This window comes from Panthera pardus, unplaced genomic scaffold, assembly GCF_024362965.1.
Source record: "Panthera pardus isolate Hobbes unplaced genomic scaffold, ASM2436296v1 HiC_scaffold_16, whole genome shotgun sequence".
NCBI classification, from domain to species: domain Eukaryota; kingdom Metazoa; phylum Chordata; class Mammalia; order Carnivora; family Felidae; genus Panthera; species Panthera pardus.
Window position 1 is genome coordinate 416,489 of NW_026526721.1, and position 22,421 is coordinate 438,909.

The 22,421-nt window shown below is 50.6% G+C and overlaps 1 protein-coding gene across 8 annotated transcripts in view; it reads right to left on the bottom strand.

The window, feature by feature from the left end:
• PCNT (pericentrin) overlaps positions 1 to 22,421 on the bottom strand; it is a 132,419-nt gene that overhangs the window by 93,333 nt on the left and 16,665 nt on the right. For 7 of the 8 annotated variants that reach the window (XM_053902925.1, XM_053902931.1, XM_053902927.1 and 4 more), the window contains exons 3-12: positions 18,990 to 19,085; positions 13,207 to 13,284; positions 12,787 to 12,897; positions 11,219 to 11,474; positions 9,005 to 9,060; positions 7,674 to 7,848; positions 6,414 to 6,550; positions 5,140 to 5,251; positions 3,348 to 3,597; positions 2,646 to 2,715 (exon numbers count right to left, since the gene is read on the bottom strand). In XM_053902925.1, the coding sequence (XP_053758900.1) occupies positions 2,646 to 2,715; positions 3,348 to 3,597; positions 5,140 to 5,251; positions 6,414 to 6,550; positions 7,674 to 7,848; positions 9,005 to 9,060; positions 11,219 to 11,474; positions 12,787 to 12,897; positions 13,207 to 13,284; positions 18,990 to 19,085 (1,341 nt within the window). The remainder of the gene's footprint in view (positions 1 to 2,645; positions 2,716 to 3,347; positions 3,598 to 5,139; positions 5,252 to 6,413; positions 6,551 to 7,673; positions 7,849 to 9,004; positions 9,061 to 11,218; positions 11,475 to 12,786; positions 12,898 to 13,206; positions 13,285 to 18,989; positions 19,086 to 22,421) is intronic. The other variant, XM_053902928.1, reaches the window with a different exon arrangement.

The window sequence follows — 22,421 nt, forward strand, 5'->3', positions numbered from 1 at the left end:
GAAATAGTGCGACACTCTGAGAACTGGGACGAAGAGCCAGAGGCCGAGGAGGACGCACAAGTGCAGACCCAGGCCCATGAGCCCCAGTGCGAGAGGGAAGCAGGGGGGGACTCCAAAACACAGGGGAGGGGACAAATGCCTCGAGGGCAAAGGTGTGAACTGAACGTCAGAGAGACAGAATGGTCAGCTCAACCTTATTAAAAACCAAAGAAACACAAACTAAAAAAAGATACCGGCTGTCAATAAGTGAGGAACACACTCTGGCAAGGCCCAGGGGCAGCAGGAGGGAAGTGGGGCTCCCACACGCTTGACGTGAGTTCAGCCAGGTGCCCTGAGGAGTGGCCTGTCGAAATTTTAAACACACAAACAAGCGAGCGTGCACACGCACACTCACGCACACACACACATACATCCCATCATTCTTATCTTCTCTCCTTCCTGCAACATGGCTATGATGACGGAAAAAGTTTAACTTATAAGCCTACGAGGAGAAGAAACAGGAAGAGGTAATGAACCAAAGCTGACCAACCTTGGAAGACAGAAATCAGTGCCCGTGGCAAGTCTAGGACCCAGGAGGCAAAGGGGCTGCACGCCCCAGGGTGCACACACGGGCCAGGAGGCAGGGCCTAGGGACAGGGGACCTGGCCACCCAAGGCAGGACCCCAGGAGCAGCTGTGCCACCAGTCAGAGCTCCTCGAGACCAATGATGCCCCACGCTTCCCATGAAGACACGGCTATGGGTCCCGAACCAACACAGGAGAAACCTAGGTCCTCACAGAGACCCAGATGGATGGAGACAAAGCAGGGACACACGGGAGACACAAGAAACCCTTCAATGCCAATGGTCTTCAGACAGGTGAGAGAGACTCTGGCCCCATGGCACGGACACAACAGAGAAAGGAAGCAGAAACCCCAGAAATTAAAAATGCAATGCAAATAGGAAATTTAACGGAAAAGTTTAACAAATATAAGAAAACCGGTGGCTTCATCCACAGGAGCTGCCAAGAAAGCACAGGACACTGAAGAGTGGTGACGAACAGAACAGCAGCAGACTTCCCGGAGTGCAGGGGGCGGGTCTCGGACACGGAGCCCTCCCCATTCCCAGCACGAAGTGGGGGGACATGCATGAACTGCCGTCTCAGAACTCCAGGGAACATATAGGGGACCCCGGAGCTGCTGGAGGCACGGGCAGCACACAAAGGGGGAATCAGCAGGTCGGGCAGGTCTCCACAGCGCTGGGGCCAGAGGACAGAGAACGTTCCAGATGTCACACCAACCAATCACACAGCAGAAGGAAACAAGTTCTCAGGGGTTGCCCTCATGTTCCCTCGAGTCTCCACTGAGGGCACAGGTACTACAGACACACAGCCGCCCCCCATGCAGCATGGACCACCCAACTAGTCCCATGATGGAAGTGCACAGGGGGCCCAGAGGGTGGGACAGCGCAGTGGACAAGGACAACGGGCCGCATCCGGCCAGGAGGTGCTGCTGTGCTGGGCACGAGGGGTCTGCTGCGGCAGCCACACCACGCCCCGCAGGACACACGAGGAAGTGGAAGGGAGCCCCCAGGACACGGCACTCCCGTCCCAGGAAATCATCACATGGACACAGAGTTCTAGAAAAGAACACGAGCAATGGGAAACTAGGAGCATCCTGTTACAATAGGCCCAGCATCTCAGAAGGGGACTGCTTGGAAACAGAGACACAGGGGCGCGTGTGCATAGAGAAAGCACGTGAAGAGGCTGCTGCCCGCAAGCCAAGAAGACAGGCCTCAGAAGAAACCAGCCCTGACCTCCAACTTCCAGCCTCCAGACTAAGATGATCCATTTCTGCTGTGTGACCACCCGGTCCACGGTATTTGTTCCAGCTACCTGAGGTGAGCAAGACACACCCTGAATGAGAACAACAGACGCTCACACTGAAGCCACTGCTCACGGGGGCAGAGTGCACCTGCATAAGGCCACCGTGCTCTGTGACGGTATGCCGTCTGCCCAGGGTAACAGCCACGAGACCCAGACTACCGACACCTCAAGCCATCACCATCAAATAAAAAGGGACCTCGGGTGACAGGAAGGCCACACTGGCCACATCTCAAGTGCTCACAACTCAAGTGTCCACGGACTGATGAATGGATACAGAAGACACGGTGCGTATATATACACACAATGGAACACTGGTCGGCCATAAAAAAGGAGATCTTGCCATTTGTGACAACATGGATGGACCTTGAGGGTCTAATGCTAAGCAAAATAAGTGAGTCAGAGAAGGACAAATATCACTTAAAACGGAGCTCACAGACACAGAGAACAGACTGATGGTAGCCAGGGCTGGGAGTGGGGAGACGGGTGAAAGATCAGAATGTACGAACTTCCAGTTACAAAATGAACAAGTCCTGGGGAGGTCACGCACAGCTTGGGGACTACAGTTACAGATGCGATACTGTGCATTTGAAAGCTGCTAAGAGTGATCTTAAAAGTCCTCATCACAAGAGAAAGAGACTTTGCAGGCCTGTGTGCTGACAGATGTTAAGTGGGCTCACTGCCGTGATCACTTTCAATCACACAAATGTCAACTCTCTACCTTGTGTACCTGAAACTAATGTTACATGTCCACTTCCCCTCAATTAAGGAAAGAACAGAGATCACCTCAGGTTGAAGGCTGGGTCCATCAACGTGCTCTCTCCTTCGTTTTTCAGACCTCTCTTCTAAAAACGCACTGGATGAATGAGAGAAAAGGTGTTTTGAAATCGCCGCATGTGCCCTTTCTCCTCCGGAGCTCTGCTCCCTCCCTCACTGCTCCCTCACCAGGAGCCTACTTCCCCTACTTCCCATCAACGACAGGAGCCCATGGCTGAGTGAGGCATTTCTGCGTGACTGCACGACCATATGACGGGAGCCAAGTGTTGGAGCAGAAGAGACCCGGGGTGCTCAGGCCACGCTCTGCTCCTAGCCTTAATGCTCCCCTGTTCTGAGGCCCAAACATAAATGTGTTTCTAAAATACAAGTCTCCACTGACCTAAAATCACAAATAAAACTAGATTTCAATTTAGCTCAAGGCTCCCATGTTTCAAAAACACCTTTAAGCGTCGTCTGGGTGGCTCAGTCAGTTAAGCGTCCAACTCTTGATTTCAGCTCAGGTCATGATGTCATGGCTCCGGGGATCTAGCCCCACGTAGGGCTCTGCACTGGTGGCACGGAGCCTGCTTGGGATTCTTTCTCCTTCTGCCCCTCCCCTGCTCGCGTGTGTGCATGCATGCTTGCTCTCGCTCTCTAAACATTTTTTTTAAAAAAGCTTTTAAAAAACAAAACAAACAAAAAACACCTTTAGGATGAAAATCACTTATTTACCTGATGTCCACAGATTCCGGAAAAGACTCTTCATTCGCCTCCTGCAGCCGCTGCTGTAACAGAATCAGGTCTTCTTGGTAACTCTTCTCAGCATCCTTTAATTTCTGCTCAAAATAAATCCTCAACTGCTCCAGCTCAGACTCATGCTCGGTTTTCTCTCGCTGCTGCTGCTGCTGCTGCTGGAAGTCTTGCTTTAGGTGCCCCAGTCCTTCCACGTGAGGCGCGTGGGCCAGGAGCTGGTCGGGTAACTCTTTAATGGGAAGGAATGATGAGATCACCTTCGGATCAAACACGAAGGAAACGTCAGGAGACACTGCAGACCCTCAACTCCAGAAAGGGCCCTGGTCCTGGCACCATGAAGGTGAAGCAGGAACCCTCCGTGGCTTACACCGGGGGGGTGCCTCATGCAGGAAGGATCCCATTCCCGCCCCCCCAAAGCAAAGTGCTTTCTAAGGCTGGTGCTGAAGGCCTCAGAGAGACTGGAAGTGCGAGAGAGGCACTCCGTGTGCTGCTGGGGTCTCTGAGTGTGAAGGGGCCGCACTGTGGGCAGCCTCGAGGAGCTGAGAGCTCCAGCCAACAGCCAGCAAGGAAACAAGACCTCAGCCCTACAACCACAGGGACTCAATCCTGTCAGCCTCAGTGAGCCAGGTCAAGGCCCAGCCAACACCTTGATTCCGGCTACAGATGATCCTGGGCAGAAAACCCAGCCACACCATCTCAGACTTCCAATCTACAGAACATCTGCCAGCTAATAAACGTGTGTGGCTTTAAGCCACTAAGTCTGCCAGAATCTGTTAAGAGCAACAGTACAGTGACACACACTGACCTCAAGAGAACTTACAACCACCACTATTTTCAGCAAGAGAATACTGTCAGGTGGCTGGTTAACAAGTAATGATTAATTAGCCTTGAAGTAATGTGGACGTAAACCGATCACTACCCAGAAGTTTCAAAGCAAACATCCCCATAAGGACCCTTGGAGGCCAGGGCGAGGCTCCCCCACAGATCACGTGAGAGCTGAACCGTGCAGGAACTCACACCCGCAGTCCACCTGCAGGAGAGCCGTGAGCCCCACCCGCCGCCACCATCGACAAACAGGATGGTGGGAAAGACAAGGTGCTGGCGGACAGCAGAGGGCAGGGGGCTGCGGGGTGCCAGCAAGGCCTCATCCACCGCACACGTTTCTGGGCCTTCCTTACAACCCTGCAAGGGTGACCACCGGACTAAAAAGGCTTTGTCTAGAGACCAGCAGAAACGCCCGTGTGTCCAGACCTCCCCCTGCCGAAGGTAACGCCAGCCAGCAGGGACTCCTCTTACAGTAGGTCTCACAGTGGGTCTGCTAGGCCCTCAGACCGGGGCGTCACCCTCAGGGCCACAGAAGCCTGACAGCAGTTGCCCCAAGTGAGCTCCCAGGGTTGAGGCGGTGCGCGGCAAGGCACACCTGTACCCCCAAGGGCCCGCCGACAACGGCATTTCTTCGGCACCCAAACACGGATAACAGGCAAACGCCAGCCCCACCATAAGCTTTATCTATCTTACACCTGAGAGGTGCCTCACGTTAACGTGAGGAAAGACGCACGGTTCCGTAGCCGCTACTCAATCAACTTGTTTAAGGATGAAACCAAGCCCCTCAAGTTTTCACCTTAAAGCCATACAGATCAATCTTCAAGGAAGTTTACAAGATTGTTCCTTTTGCTCTCGCTATTCTTAGGTCCCAGTTTGGAGCTTGAACAACTAAAAACACATAGCTGTAGTGTCTGAGGATCTCAGCTTCCAACATGAAAGTCCTCACCAGTCAGGTCCTGTCTGTCAGGCCTCATGGACTCCAGCTGGGACCACAGGCGCCGAATTTCCTCTTGTGACTGAGCCTTCAGCTCTTCGTAGGATGCTCGGAGGCTCTCTACCTGGAAAAGGAAGCGACAGTGTGAGGCACCGTCCAATGCCAATCCCCAGGAGGTCTGTGCCCAGCACCGGGGGCAACAAGGTGAACTCCTAAAGCTACAGCCAAGCAAAAACCGGCGACAGTGGCACCAGAGAAAAACTACAGCTCATTTTATAACACACCTGTACCCGACTATAGTCTTGCGAGGACGGGAACTTTCTCTGTCGTCCCAAACACGCATCCTCTAACTTGTCAGGGGAGACTGCCAGTCAGCACCAGCCAGCACTGCCGGCCTCCCAGGGTCCCGCTATTGTCCGCCCCAGAGGCCCTCCCTCAGCCCTCCTGCGGTATGTTGGGAGTTTCTCTGCATTTTTCAGTCAACCTTCCCAGAAAGGGTCTCTGCAGGGGTGAACGGAGCCAGCCCACCCTGCATCCACAGAGCTGAGAGCAGCAACCACCATCTCGTGGGGCTCGTAAGGGGCTCGTGGTGAGGCCGAAGTGGGGACCAAGTGGGGAGCGCGACTGCAGGGCTGAGGGACATGGGACATGGAAGCTCCGGCCTGCGGTGGCACTGAGGCCCCGCCAGCCGTTTCTCATGTGGGGACAGGACAGAAGGCACCCTTCAGCAAAGGAGAATAATCAGCAGGGAGGTGATGGGGAAAGGCTGCTGGGGCAGGTGTGAAAGCCATTCTCACAACTTCCTCTTCTCATCTGAAACGCAGGCACAGGCAGAAACAGACTCCACCTCCTGACTTCTTGGACAGAAGCCCTCAGGTACCTGAGGAGGATCTGGCCACGCCTCCTACCGTGGGTATGTGGTGTTCCACAGGGAAAGAGCTCTGAATACAGAAGCAGCAGAGAAGTTCCTCGTTAAGTCTTCTAAGGACTTCCTCGTCTATCTAGAGTTATGGTCGGAGAATGTGGCCTGAGACTCCTAGCGCCTGGAGTGGGGGCCCCAGAGCCCCTGGTACAGAACATGGATTCTACGTGTGTGACACTGGGCAAAACCGTCAAATCAGCCTCACAAACCGTTACCATTACTTTTGTATCTGCTAAGTACTGCGCATCGCTTTACATTCAGTACTTAAGTTTCAGCAAATGACAGAAACGGAAACAAGCCCACCCAAAATCTCCTAAAACCCCCTCCCTTGCCAAGCAGTAGAAACAAGGGCGCCCCTGCCCACCTCCCGCTGCTTTTCCATCTCCTGGTCGCGGAGTCTCAGCTCCAGGTCCTCTAAGTGCCGGCAGCGCTCAGACTGCAGGTCTTCGCGCAGCTTCCTCATGTCTGTGTCATGCTGAGCCTCCAGAGTCCTCAGCGCAACTGGGGAGAGGACACCGCACTCAGGGTGTGGCGTTCTCAACAGCACAGGAGCACAGCCACCCCAGCCCTCCGTCCCTCCAGACCCCACTGTCCGCAGGGGTGCAGGAGGGCCAGGGAGGATGAGGGAGGGTCAGGGAGGATGAGGGAGGATGAGGGAGGGTCAGAGAGGATGAGGGAGGGCCAGGGAGGATGAAGGAGGGTCAGGGAGGGTCAGGGAGGATGAGAGAGGTTCAGGGAGGATGAGGGATGATGAGGGAGGGTCAGGGAGGATGAAGGAGGGTCAGGGAGGATGAAGGAGGGTCAGAGAGGATGAGGGAGGGTCAGGGAGGGTCAGGGAGGATGAGAGAGGGTCAGGGAGGATGAGGGATGATGAGGGAGGGTCAGGGAGGATGAGGGAGGGTCAGAGAGGATGAGGGAGGGCCAGGGAGGATGAAGGAGGGTCAGGGAGGGTCAGGGAGGATGAGAGAGGATGAGAGAGGGTCAGGGAGGATGAGGGATGATGAGGGAGGGTCAGGGAGGATGAGGGAGGGTCAGGGAGGATGAGGGATGCTGAGGGAGGGTCAGGGAGGATGAGGGAGAGTCAGGGAGGATGAGGGAGGGTCAGGGAGGATGAGGGATGCTGAGGGAGGGTCAGGGAGGATGAGGGAGAGTCAGGGAGGATGAAGGAGGGTCAGAGAGGATGAAGGAGGGTCAGGGAGGGTCACCGAGGATGAGGGAGGGTCAGGGAGCATCAGGGAGGGGCGTGGCAGCCCAGGCAGGCACCAGCTCCTCTCCAGCAGCAGCACCAGGTGACCGGGATAAAAGGTAAACAATCACAGTATTAGTTTTCTTAGGGCAATTTAACAATGGAACAAGGACAAACATCTCTGAAATAAAGTTTTCAGGAGAGGTTAGGGAGCTGGAGAAGTCTGTGGTCAACGAAGAGAGCCTCCAAGGCTGAGCCCAAGCAGCCCAGCTGGCCCACACCTGTCACGCTTGTCACCACCACCGCGGGTGACTCTGGCGCCAGCAGGCAGGGCGCTCTGCCCTGTTCAAGGCTGTCACAACGCGTGACTTCTGTTCTACATTCCATGGGAGCATTCAGTCCCCTCTTCAAACTTGCTCATTTTAATTAGAAACTCACTTTCAGCCTGATTTTTGGCTTGAAAAATCTTCTCCAATTCAGCTTTCTGTTCTGCCAATTCTTTCTTAAACTGGTCTTGTAAATTCTCCAACTCCAATCGATGCTTTGCAGACAATTCTCTGCGTAGGTTTTCCAGGCATAAACCTCTCTCGGATTCCCAGTCTTGCTTCAGGGTCTAACCCAAAAGGAAAGAAGATGACTATGGGCCAACAGTTGATGATCTGTGGCAAAAAATTCAAATTACATTCGAAAACCAGGTGTGGGCAGTCGCCGCGCCCAGATACAACTATCAGCACAGGAACCTGGATGGTCCCCCCTTAAAGGGACAGGCACAGAGACAGCAAGGATCGCCTGCCTAGAAACAAAGCAGGGGCGGAGGTTACACTCAACGATTCACGCACTGTCCCCCACGAAAGACCCAGGGTGCTACGTCACCTGACCTCTTCTGGGGGCTGGCTCTGTCCCAAATGCCCTAAGAAATGAGTCCTCACTGTCCAGCTTAGACAGGTGGGGAGCTGGGGCACAAACCTTCAACCTGGGACAAGCCTCCACCAACAGCCTGAGCAGAACAGACAGGACATAAACACCCACATGCCCGATGTCACACATGTCCCCTACCGTCACCAACGTCCCCCACATCCTCCAACCTCACCAGCCACTTCCTCTGCCATCACCGACATCGAAGGCCCTTCTACACATATAGCCTTGAAAAAGGCCCCATCATCAGACTCAAAAGCTCCAGTGAGAGACTCCCGTGACACCCTAAAACAGAACTCTTTCCTCCGGGGAGGACAATCGCAGGACAAGCTGGGATAGTCAGCACAGCACTCAGGGCCCACTGCTGCCCAGCCTCGCTGCACTCCGTGCACCCCACCTCCACCCCTCTTCCGCCTGCACCCCGCCCCCCCAACAAAGCAGCCAGAACCTGCATGCTTCACACACACGTTAGACTCAGTTGTCACAGTGTGCCTCCCTGCAGGGAACATCTGTCAGTCCTAAAGCAGAGCGAAGGCCAGGCCATAGGGGCCACTTGGGAACCAGACTTGGGGGTGCAGGAGCTTCACACTACAGAACAAGTACACACAAAACTCCCAATAAGCTGTGCCCACAAACTCAAACTGTACAAGTAGAAGAATGCTTTGGCTCTAACTCAAAAAGCAATGCATTCTCCACCAGCACATTCAATTAAAGCTCTGACTGGATTTTGTCTGAATCAGGTGAGGGGCTTTCCTGGGGGGAGCCCGGAGGTGAGGTGGGGGCAAGCCACCGGGATAGAGGACAAAAGGGAAACAGAGTGACAGACACAGAGTGACATTTCTAACGACGTCTACCTCTATCATCCGCACGTTTTTCTCCATTTCTGACTGTAACTTCTCCTTCAGCTCAGCTGCAAGAAAAACAGAAAAGCAGATCAGATCGAAGTTCCCCCCAGTCTGCTCACTCAGGAGGTGAGAGGGCTGCTCCCCAGGAAGGCTCACCGACACTAACAGGACAACAGGGTACGTGTCTGTGGGGGAGTAAGAACTCGATGTATGGTTTAATTAACAAATGATACTCAAGCCTACATCCGGACAGAGCCTTCCAGCCAGACTGACAGCCCGACACAAGCTGGCTCTGGGGCCGCAGGGGCTCACGCTCTGGTCTGTCTGCCCCACCCCGGGCCCCCACACACCTAGGCCTGTCATTCAGGCTCCCCCCGTGCCAGACTCCAGGCAAGGTACTGGCAGGCAGACAGGTAAAGACCTTCTGGGACCCAGCAGGTCCCAAGCCGAGAGGGAAGAAGCACAAGAAAAGAGGTACCAGTGCTGAGGGTGCAGGGGAGGGAAAAGGCGGGACCTGCGGGCATGGCACGGCATAGACTGGGAGGTACACACACACCTGGACGTGTGGGCCCTGGAAAGAGACACAGGAACGAGCCAAGGTGGAGCTGGTGCCAGTCAACGGTGCACGAGCAAGGTGAGGGTGGTCTGAGCAAGCCCAGAACTCAAGCGAAGAGCCAGACACTGCCTCTGAGGGAAGGTCACGGGGGCCCAGCCCATGGCAGAGCCTCACGGAGCAGAGGGCAAGTGTGGGCCCTCTGTGGTCTTGTTACCAGAGGTGAGCACAGAGCAAATGGCTCAGAAAGAGACCTAAGCCAAAGCGTGTTTTGTACTTTTAAAAAATGAGGAAATTGGGTGCCTGGGGGCTGGCAGTTAAGCGTCTGACTCTTGGTTTCAGCTCAGGTCATGATCCCATGGTTCGTGGGTTAAAACCCCGAGTCAGGTTCTGCACTGGCATGGAGCCTGCCTGGGATTCTCTCTCCCTCTCTCTCTGCACCCCCCCCCCACTCATGTGTGCCCGTTCTCTCAAAATAAATAAATAAACTTAAATTAAAAATGAGCAAAAACAGGAAGACATCAAACTACTTATTTATGTTTGCTTGAACCCACATGAGGAAACAGGACAGTAACCCTGGAACCTGAGAAGACGGGCTCCCTCTTGGAGGTGGGGGTTGGGGGGTGGGGTGCAGAGAAGAGGAAGACTTTCAACACATCCAGGGCCACGCACACCGCTTTCGTTTTTCAAATGAAAAACTCAACAAATAGGCAGATAAGCAGGGAAATGAGGTGACTGCTCATGGGCAAGAGTTTATTTCTGGGGGATCAATTTGTTACCTTAGATTGTGGGGATGTGTGCGCGACTCTGAGATGCACACCCTGAATGGTAGAATTGTATGGTGTGTGAATTATAGCACAATCAAGCTGTTGTTAAAAAACTGATGCTTATATTTCATCATTATTAAAAGCACCAACGTGTTATAGTCAGATTTAAACAATTAAAACTACATATACTGCTAAAACTTATCAGTTACTTACATCTACTGACCGAATTTAAAAAAAACTTGAAATTTGTAAAAAACGTCCTCTTATCGTATACCAATTGGAAATAAGGCGGTATTTATATATAAGTGGCATATCTATATACGTGAATAGAAGTTTTTTATCTTTAAAAAAATGAAAAACAAGTAAAACTGATGTTTACAAAAAGTAGTGATTGACAAAAAGTGTACAAAAGAAACATTAAAACATACAAGTATGCCTCAGATGTAAACAAAGAGATCAGACTAGGCCAGAGAATCACCAAATGAAAAGGCGCCTAAGCTGTCCACCAGGAGCGACATGGCCCCACTGGGCACAGAGTGCGCAGCCTGGGGGACACGTCCAGAAGCCCCTGAGTCAGTCGACAAAGCTCAGCCACAGACACAGTCCCATGAGAGGTGGACACGGACACTTCCGGCACACGAGCAGGTCACCTCCAACAGCGTGGCTTCCAAACCTGCCACGAGCCCGCGGGAGAAGCGGATGCAAGGTGAGGGGACAACAGGGTCCCCACAGAGCAGGATGCACGCGGCCCCACCCAGGGGCTGGACGGCGGCCAGCGCACCCCGCGCTTCGCACGTCAACACTACTCCCGGGAGACACTCCTACGGGGTCACCCACATCCCCCCCCCCCAACCCGAAGCAGACGCGTGGCGGTGAAGCCCCCGCACGCCTGCCCACCCATACCGGTCTCGCGGCTGTACCGCAGCGCCGCCGCCTCCTGCTCCCTCGCGTGCTGCTCCCGCACAAGCCCCAGCTCCTGCTGCTGTCTGCTCCGCAGCAGGGCCAGCTCCTGGGCGTGCCGGCCGTTGAGCATGGCCCGCAGCTCCGTCAGCGCCGTCTCCTTCTCCTTCTGGAGGTTGGCCTGCGTCAGCTCCAGCTGCGCCGTGTGCATGTTGCTGAGACTCAGGCGCAACGCCTCCAGCTCCAGGGAGGGCACCGGCTGCAGGAGAGAGAGGGGTTTCTGGGCTGCAGGTGGAATCTGGTACACGGCTCACGCGCGCCCGCAAGGATGCCGCAGCGGCACCCCACCACCACGTGCTGCTTGCACCTGCTCCACGAGGTCTCACACTCAAGGGACGGCACACCAGCTCGGCCCCCCACGGGACCTCAGTTGTCCCGGCCGCCCTCCGGCAGCCCTGGCACCGCCCAGCAGCTCCCCAACCGCCTAAAACCACCCACCCGATCCTATCCGGAAGCCCCTCCGGCCCACGTGTCCTCTCCCTCCACCTAAACCACAGCCCCGCAGTGGTGTCCTCCTTGAGCTCCCAGGCCACAAAGGGTGGCCCCCAAGCTCCTTCCAGGCAGACTCCCCAGCCCACAGGCCTGTCCTGCTGGCTGGAGACAGGTGAGCAGCCGTTCCAGAGACTGCAAGCCCCTTGTCAGAAACATGGGAAGGACAACCAGAATATGGACAGTGGGAAGCTCTGGACAGTCACTGACAATGAGGGCAAAACGTGAGGCCGAAGAGTGCCCAGAAGCGGCCAAGTTAACGACACCAACAGGAACCCCAGGTCCAGACCAGAGACAGAGTGAGCTCTGTACTTCGCTGCTCTGGAAGGCGGGCACACTTCTGTGCCTGGCTAAGATGTGCAGAATCTGTTTCTCCTTCCACTGCCTTGGGGGAAAGTGGAAGAAGGCCAGGGTTCCGGGGAGCATACTTTATTCCCAATTAACACAAACAACAGAAAAACATACTTAGAACTAGGCACTTAAGGGACACCCAGAAGCACATAGAAATAAAATGAATAAAGGAGAGCAATAACAGAAATCATGGCAAGAGAACACATCTCCCAAGAGGCCGGCAGGGACGTCCTGCAGGACAGCAAGGCCACAGTGAGCAACAGGGATGCACACGGCCCTCCCTCCACACGAGCATGTCCACAGCACCCCGTGCTCTCCGTAGGTGGCAGGCACCAGGGGAGTCAGATGTGCCTTCAGGATGGCCTTGCTCATGGCGGTGGCACTGCCTGAGTTTAATGAGTGGGAGCATGGCTGATGGGGAAACATCCGGCTGTGCGGTGAGCAGCACCTGGCCAGACACACTGCCCTCGAGTATCCTTGCGTGTCCACCTGTCCTTCCGATGGCCCCACACAAAACAAGGCTGCCACACACATCTGTCCACTTTGTGACAAACCTCTCCTTCCTGCGACCCTCCCAGATCCCAAAACCCACGAGTGTAAGACACAGGGTGAGTGTGCAGGGACCAGCCATGCCCGAGCACCTGGATGGGGGCCCAAGCATCCCGGGTCACCTGGGTCTGCAGCTGGACCTGCCACATCTCCGCCGGCTGCTGTGTGCCAACCTCATCCTCCGGTCTTCTCATCCGTTCTGCAATTTCTAGTATACGTTCTTGTTCACGTTCCTGAAGAAGGAAAGCGAAGGATGTGACCCAGAGAATTCACACAAGAAAACAGTCACTAGGAACAATTACGACATCCCAGAGAGAACAGAGAACATGTGTGCACAAAAACTGGTCCAGGAGTGTTCACTGGTCACAATCACCAGAAGGAGGAAGCAACCCACGCGTCCACTGACAGGTGAATACAGAAACAAGGTGTGGCAAAGCCATTCAAAGGGGTTCCAGTCAGCCACAAAAAGGAAAGACCCACAGGCACGTGCTATGACACTGATAACCTCAAGATATACTCGGTGCAAGATGCCAGACACGTACTGTGTGGTTCTGTGAATATGCAATGTCCAGAACAGGCAAATCCACAGGGACGGAATGCTGACTGGTGGGTGCCAGGGCCTGGAAGGAGAGAGGAAAGGGGAATGACTGCCAGTGGGTATGGCAGGTTCCTTTTAGGGTAAGGAAAATGTTTTGGAATTAGACAGTTGTAGTTATACAACAAAGTGACTATACTAAAAGCCACTGAAATATGTACTTTAGTGAATTTTATACATGTGAATTATATCTGAATAAAAGTAACTACGAAGGAACATTCAGCCTGTTTAAGTGGCCTGGAGTAAAGCGGAAACCCACAGAAAGAGAGGCTGCAGGTGTATATGGGACAGCAATGTGACCTCCCTGGGCCATCTGCCCCTCAGTCAAAGGAGGGAAGTGATACTTACAGGAGGGAAAATGCACACAAAAAGCCTGGAAGAGGTGGGTGCCAATAAAAGCTGAACCTGAAGATGTAAATTGAAACGTCGTTTTATAGCAACTAAATTGGCAAAACTTGTTGATAATGTTGATCCTCAATGTCACCAAGGACATGGAAAAATAACCGAATACTGTCACCGACAGAATAAGTTGGTACAACTTTTTCTTAAGAGATATTTTGACACCGTATGTCAAGAACCATAGAAAACGTTTCTGTCTAGGGGTGCCTGGATGGCTCAATCGGTTGAGCGTACGACTTGGCTCGGGTCATGATCTCATGGTTCACGGGTTTGAGCACTGCGTTGGGACTCTGTGCTGACAGCTCAGAGCTTGGAGCCTGCTTCGAGTTCTGTGTCTCCCTCTGTTTCTGCCCCTCCCCATTCGCACCCCGTCTCTCTCTCTCTCTCTCTCTCTCTCTCTCTCTCTCTCTTAAAAATAAATAAACACTAGGGGCACCTGGGTGGCTCGCTCAGTTAAGCGTCCGACTTCGGCTCAGGTCATGATCTCACGGTCCGTGAGTTCGAGCCCCGCGTCAGGCTCTGTGCTGACAGCTCAGAGCCTGGAGCCTGTTGCAGATTCTGTGTCTCCCTCTCTCTCCGCCCCTCCCCTGTTCATGCTCTGTCTCTCTCTGTCTCAAAAATAAATAAACGTTAAAAAAAAAAAAAATTTTTTTTAAATAAATAAATAAATAAACATTAAAAAATTAAAAAGAAAATGTTTCTGTCTTAATATTCCCAACTCTAGAAAATTTTCAGCATCAATACTCCAAAGGGAAAAGAAAAGCTACAGGCCCTCTATGAGCATTCCAGTCTCCTCTCCCCTAGCCAGCCCCCACCCCGCCTAGAGCCTGCCCTGGAGCACACCCCACCTGGAGCAGCCACTGCAGCCACAGGCCTCCCAGCTTCCCTTACATGACAGCCCAGACCTTTCTGAGGCTTGTCTACAAAGCACCTCGGACTCAAACCAATCTGAAATTCTCCTGCCCCAACTAGGGCTCCTCCAACATTAGCTACCTCAGTCAACAACACCCCCAAACCCTCACAGTCCTCCTATTCCTGCCTCCCCTCCCATCAACCCCACAAGCTCAAGGCCAGTCCTGGCATTCCGCCATTCCCATGAGCATGGCTGACTGGCCCCCGTGGTCACGTGGCCTAATGTGCGGTCACTGGCTTGGAGACTGGGTAATACATTCAGAAAACAAATCTGACCTCGTCATACTCCCTTGAAAAACTCCATGAGTCCGCTGCCCTTGCCATAAAATCCCTGCAGGGTGCAGAGCCGCCCTCTGTCCCACTGGGCACCTGCCTCGTGTCCCAGGAACATGAATCCTGGAACAGCTATGCCTCCCTCCTCTAGCTCCTCTGGGCCCTTCCCAGCCTCTGTGACCATTTTAAGCCTTGACTTAAAAAGCCTTGACTGTAAGCCTTGGCTCCTGCTGCTCCTGAAACACACGTCTGATGCCAGGAAGCGGTCAGTACTGTTGGTGAAGACGCACATGCAAGCGGCCTCTATCTGTGAGGCCAGGAATGTGGAATCACAGTGCTCAAAGGGGAGCGCTAGAGCCAGTTAAAATATCATCATGGATCCTTTTTCAAATTAAGGATTTTTCCCCAATGGGAAACAGTAACATAGGAGTGTCCAGTTCTAAACATAAAATAGGCATGGGGCGCTGGGGTGGCTCAGTCAGTTAAGCATCCATCCCACTCTTGATTTTGGCTCTGGTCATGAGCTCATGGTTCATGGGTTCAAGCCCTACATCGGGCTCGTGCTGACAGTGCGGAGCCTGCTTGGGATTCTCTCTCCTCTTTTTCTGCCCCCCCCCCCCCATCTCCCCGCTCTCTCTCTCTCAGAAATAAACTTACAAAAAAAAAAAAAAAACCATTTAAACATAAAAGGCACAATCTTAAAACATTTTTGCTATAAACATCAGGATTGTTGGATAAAACATATCAAAAGTGACTTCTGAAGGGGTGCCTGGGTGGCTCAGTCGGTTAAGTGCCCGACTTCAGCTCAGGTCATGATCTCACGTTCATGAGTTCCAGCCCCATATAGGGCTCTGTGCTGACAGCTCAGAGCCTGGAGCCTGCTTCTGTATGTGTCTCTCTCTCTGTCCCCTGCCCCCCCCACTTGCGCTCTCTCTCTCAAAAATAAACACTAGAAAAAAGTGACTTTTGAGGGAACACCTCCCCCCCATGTGCCAGAAAGAAGGGATGTGGAATCTAAAATGATCTAGGGAGACAGGGACACTTAAGAGCAGCACATGGTCCCAGAATCAGAGGCTTTGCCAGGCCGGTGGTTGGTAACGTGATGTCTGACATTGCCAGGTTTCCTGAAGGGCTGTGCAGCAGGACAGGACAGACATCCTCACTGCCTGTGGGGAGGAAGGCCAGGTACAGGGAGGTCAGGAAGCTTCTCTATCTCCAAATGGGAAGGCAGAGGGGATGAGCTGGGGGCAGCTCTCCTGAGAAATTAAAACCCAGGCCTATTCCTCATATTGTTTACAAATTTACATATGCCACGGGGTGCAGAAATCCCCAAGCAAAGAAACTGACCTAAAAACAAGTCTTAGTGAAGAGCTACTTCTGGGACACTGATCAAATACAAATCCAGCACCCATCTGGAAGGACTCCCACAAGCCGAGACAGATATTCTCACGGAACTCATACAAACACCTCACTAAAGATGAGAACACAACAGGCTACTCCAAAAACGATGACAAGTACATGGAAAACAACATATTAAAAAGAGAAAAGGTCTCAAGCAGTAGCACCCACGGTGGCCCTCTCACACAGGTGTGCAGGCCAAAATACTCAAAGTGATCCAAATAATCCCAAGCCTCACATTAAAAAAAATTTTTTTTTTACATTTATTTTTGATAGAGAGAGACAGAACACAAGTGGGGAAGGGGCAGAGAGAGAAAGAGACACAGAATCTGAAGCAGGCTCCAGGCTCCGAGCTGTCAGCACAGAGCCTGGCATGGTCCTCAAACTCACAAACCGCGAGATCATGACCTGAGCCGAAGTGGGGCGCTTAATCGACTGAGCCACCCAGGCGCCCCCAAGCCACACACTTAATTTAAAGTGAATAACTAATCATACCTTTAAATACTAGGCAACATTTAGATCTGCTCATTAAAAAGGATAGTTATGCTTAATTTAAAAAACAGCTTGAGAGGCACCTGGGTGGCTCAGTCGGTTAAGTGTCCAACTTCGGCTCAAGTCATGATCTCATGGTTCGTGAGTTCGAGCCTCGTGTCAGGCTCTGTGCTGACAGCTCAGAGCCTGGAGCCTGCTGCAGATTCTCTGTCTAAACTCTCTCTCTGCCCCTCCCCACTTGCTTATACTCTCTCTTTCTCCCTCAAAAATAAACATTAAAAAATTTTTTTTAATGGTTAAGATGGTAAGTTTTATGTTAAGTGTATTTTACAATTTAAAAATGACAAAACTATACACTGAGGGAATTATAAATGAAGTTTAACTATTCTAACATCCTTGTACTATCAAAGAGTGAAGGTGTTAATTAGATTTAGATATAAAGAAGTATAAATGTTGTATGTAATAAGCTCACCATTAAAAGAATAGAAACTGAGTATATTATTACTCCAAAATGAGTAAAGGGAAAATTAAAAAAAAGAAATCTCCTGATAAAAAATAATCCGATGAAATATAAGCTCAAACACATCGAAGTTTACATTAAATATAAATGAATTAAACTACACACAGGGGCTCCTGGGTGGCTCAGTCAGTTGAGTGTCCAACTTCGACTCAGATCATGATCTCACAGTTCAAGAGTTGGAGCCCCACGTTGGACTTGCTGCTGTCAGCACGGAGCCTGCTTGGGATCCTCTGTTCCCCTCTCTCTGCCCCTCCCCTGCTCGTTCTTTCTCTCTCTCTCAAAAATGAATAAACAGGGGCGCCTGGGTGGCTCAGTCGGTTAAGCGACTGACTTCGGCTCAGGTCATGATCTCCCGCTCTGTGAGTTCCAGCCCTGCATCGGGCTCTGTGCTGACAGCTCAGAGCCTGGAGCCTGCTTCAGATTCTGTGTCTCCCTCTCTCTCTGGCCCTCCCCCATTCATGCTCTGTCTCTCTCTGTCTCAAAAATAAATAAACGTTAAAAAAAAATTTTTATAAAAAAAATGAATAAACATTTATTTAAAAAAAAACTATCCAATAAAAAAACAGACACTGTCAGAATAATTTTTAAAAATCAACGCCATGCTGTTTACCACAACATACATCTAAAACACAAAGACACAAAGATTTCGGAAGGGAAAGGATAAAAAAAGACCAGAATCACGTCTGATCCAATGACACAAAGTTCTAAAGCATAACTGCCACAGAAAATCAGGACGGTGTTGACTCTGGGGTGTGGGGAGGAGGGCAGCAGGGCACGAGGAAGATTCCAGGTCCAGCACTGTGCTATTTCTTACTGCAGAAGGAACGTGTAGTATTTACTGTGTATTCATTTGTTAAGCGTGTACACTTTATGTACTTTCTACTTCTCTGCGCACATGCTATATGTCACAGTTTAAAACAAGTATGAAAATGGGTATTTAAGGGTGAGTTTTATGGACCCCACCAGAGACCATTTTTCCAGGCCCTGCCTATGATCTAGATTTCTCCTGCAATAACAGATTAAAAACCAAACTTGCTCACTGCCTAAAGTAATGTGGACTGAGTCCCACTAGAATCAAACGTCTAAAATACAGGCTTTAGGGGTGCCTCACCAGCTCGGCTGGTAAAGCATGTGACTCTTGATCTCAGGGTTCTGAGTTCAAGCCCCACACTGGGCGTGGAGCCTACCTAAAAAAACTGTTTATAATACAGACTTTTTAACACAACGCTTTAAAACTAATCAGTTCAGTATCTAATAAATTTCCTCCCAAATACCAAAACAAAACAAACATAAGGAATTAATTCAACACATGTGGAATTCACGTCAGGCCCTGTGGCAGAAAACGGGACCACGGGAGAGATGAGGGCCAGGCCCAGGAAACACGCCGCGACAGCAAGGCGGCAGGTGAGCGAGGGAGGTCACACGTGACAACTATCCTCAACGCACGACAGGCAACTTTCTCTCTTCAACATCGGGCAAAAAAAGATCAGAGGTCCCAAGGAAGGGAGAGGTGGGCTCGGTCAGAAGGGTCCCCAGGGAGACTTCCACGCCGGGGCAGCGCCAAGGGAGCAGGGCCTGCAGGGGAAGCTCTGAAGCCCGCTTTCTTTGCTTCGAGTTTCTACACTTCACGAGACAGGACCCTTCAGAGACCGAGTCCTCTCTCTGGTCTGGATTTCTCCAACAGGGTGAAACCCCCTCAGGAGCAACACGCTGTAACAGAGAAGCCTGAAGAATACCTCTGTGATGACCCGAGGCTGTTCCGGATGGTCGCCGTCTGTGTTCCGCTGTGGCTGCGCCGAAGCCCCCGTCCTCTCTCCATCGGAGTCCTCCAGCTGAGAGGGGAAGGGCCAGAGAAGAGCATTTACAGCAACGTCCAGAGCTGCGACCTCAGCCTTCTGGCCAGTGCCCACACCAGCTCCAGCCCCACTCGTTCACGGCATGCTTTCCTCCAGAAACAATTCTCAATCCCTAAACATTTTTTATGCGACTCATTTCCCTAATGATGCTGCTGTCCTTCCTAATGAATTTTGCTTCAAGTTATTTCACTGTGCGAGTGATGTCTAAATTATTAAATTTTTAGTTTCTCAATAAATTCTACTCTTTCAGACACATGCACAATTTCCATGCTCTTATTTTTATGTAAGCTCAAATATTTCATCCTCCTGACTTTCCATTTTTAGATAAATTTTTCCTTAATAATTTGTAATAAATTCCTCAATATTTTTAAAAAGAGTATTTTATCATCTCAAACCTGAGTTTAAAGTTTCCCAATGAATTATCCCTGATGTTTTTTTGGCCCATAAATTCACAGTAATTCTGGGCTTTTAATCTGCTGTGCAAAATGAATTGATAATGACTGTCTGCAAAAAAGTTAGGTGATGTCCAAAGAAAATCTATGTTTGAAATATGAAATCAAAATACCTATAAGTCTCTCTCATGCCTTTGTCATTAACCACAGCATCACCTTAACTCTGGGTACATTATGGGGGTCTGCTGGACCCAACATGACTGTCATTTCTTCTTTAAGCAGTTATAACTATTTGAGGGGGCTGATATTTCATAAATTTTCTCTTTTGGGTCTTCAAAACACACACACAAAAGTTACTTACTTCTTTAAGAAACAGAGTAAAACATATTTTATTTTGCCATTACTACATGGGCCCACTAGACCCCGTGTAGCGTCTAAGGTCCAAGACGGACCTGAGCAGTCTTGTTTTCATCTATCATGGCACCATGTCCTTATCCTAAGAATTATTTCATCAGACTCAGCAGTTTATCCAACTGTGCCAAGAACCGCCAAAACAATGAGAAGACAGGAGAAAGGGAGCCGCCCGGAGGATGAGGAAGCAGTGCGGTGAAATCACCATCTTGCAGTATTTTTACTCGCTGCAGAGACTCGCTGCAACCTGTCTTCAACATGATAGCCAAGAACTTTTTGTTTTCTTCCCAAAATGGCAACGAGAAGAAAGCCAACAGGACAGACTTTCATAATCATTGGATGAATTAAAAGATGAATGCTGAGAGAGAACAGCACTTGAGGCCAAGGATGATGGCAAAATTGACAGTAAAAATGAAGTCTCAGATTACAAGTCTTCACATACAATATTCAGTCAAGTTTCTCAAAATCAGGAATCAGTGAACAGAACGTTTTGTTAAATTTATTTATTTTTGAGAGAGAGAGACAGAGAGCATGTATACGAGCAGGGGAGGGGCAGAGGGGGAGGGGCAGAGGGAGAGGGAGAGAAAGAATCCCAAGCAAGCTCTGCACTCAGTACGGAGCTCGTGCGGGGCTCGAACTCATGAACAGTGAGATCATGACCTGAGCTGAAATCAAGAGTCTACACCCAACCCAATGAGAGCCACCAAGGCACCTCTAATGTGCAGAACAACATTTCTAGAAGAAAGAGGAAGCATGATAGTCTCATCCAGCATCACTCACAAGAAGGCTCCAACTCACAATATTTTGCATCAAGAACCTCCATCATCCACTTGCTAAGAGCATATCAATATTCTTTAATTTTTATTTCTACGTGACAAAAATTTACTTGATATAAAGCGGTATGGGGCACCTGGGTGGCTCAGTCGGTTGAGCGTCCAACTGTGGTTCAGGTCATGATCTCGAGGTTCAGGAGTTCAAGCCCCACATAGGGCTCTGTGCTGACAGCTCAGAGCCTGGAGCCGCTTCGGATTCTGTGTCTCCCCCTCTCTGTCCCCCTCCTGCTCGCACTGTTTCTCTCTCTCAAATAAAAAATAAAAAACATTTTAAAAATTTTAAAAAGAGGTATCAAAATTTTTAATATCATTTTAACTTACTGCTTTATTCTTACTCCGGTAAGTTATTTATAAAACGACTTACACAAAAAGTAAAGCATGGGACCCAGACGATAAGTGATGATGACTATTTTTCCTGGTAGTGCCCAAACAGGAGTTGGAAGAGCTATAGAGCCATACTTGCTAACCCTTCTACAGCCCTGCTTAAAATCTGCAGTACAGGGGCACCCGGAGGCTCAGCTGGTTAAGCGTCCGACTCTCAGTTTTGGCTCGGGTCATGATCTCACGGTTGTGGGCTCGAGCCCCTCGGTGGGCTCTGCGCTGACAGCCGCAGAGCCTGCTTGGATTCTCGGTCTCCCTCTCTCTGACCCTCCCCGCTGTCTCTCAAAATAAACATTAAAAAAAAAAAATCTTCAGTACAAGTTTTGGTAAAGGTAATTTTCCTCTGACATTTTTGACCTCCAAGCAATCTTTGGATGGTTCTTTTACAAGAAATGGCCTGTACTTAACTTTGTTCCTGACGCATAGCTGAGGTCAAATACCGCTTTCTGCCACTTCTCAGCTAACTGCCAGAACGGAGATGACCGTTGCACTGATTAAAGTAAAATGTCTTTTCACGGCGCACTTCACTTAAACTGTGAGGGAAGATGGCTAGATCCTGAACACCGACCATAAAGTCTTTTTGCAATTCTATCGTTGCTTCTAACCCCCTGAAAAACTCAAATCTTCAAGTTGCTTACAAACATGCTTTATTGACATACTCTTAGAATTTAATACGTGCCCGTGTTTTCTGCTCAGATCAGCAATTTACTTTCTTTACCCTAAGACTGCAGAATCTTCACCTGAAAGAGTATAGCAAAATTATGATATAGGAACTTTACGAATTAATTTTTCTTACAGAATTTTCATGGTATATTGTTTTTTCAATTGTCTATCTCCAATTTCTTTAGTCTTTTGGTCTTAAAACTAAAACATTGAACATAAAAAACAGCTTCCACACTAAGTTGCAGAATACTGCACTAAGCTGCTTCTACACTAACCTGCAGAATACAATTTCACCCAGCTTGGCAGGTTTCATTACACAACAAACCCACCCACCACCCCACCGCTGGAGGGTGGCCCTAACTCAGCAGTGGACACCACAAGGAAAACCACCAAGTGACAACTGGGCATTTTCCACCTCCAGGATTGCATTACCTGGTTTTCAGTTCTTTTCTATGTCTAAAGACCATTAAAGTAACAAATGTATCAAATACGCTTTTAAACCAAATTAAGTGGGGGGGGGGGGGGGGGGGGGGGGGGGGGGGGGCTCCTGGGTGGCTCAGTCCATCAAGAGTCCCGTCTCTTGATTCAGCTCAGGTCATGATCTCAGGTTTATGAGTTCAAGCCCTGTATCA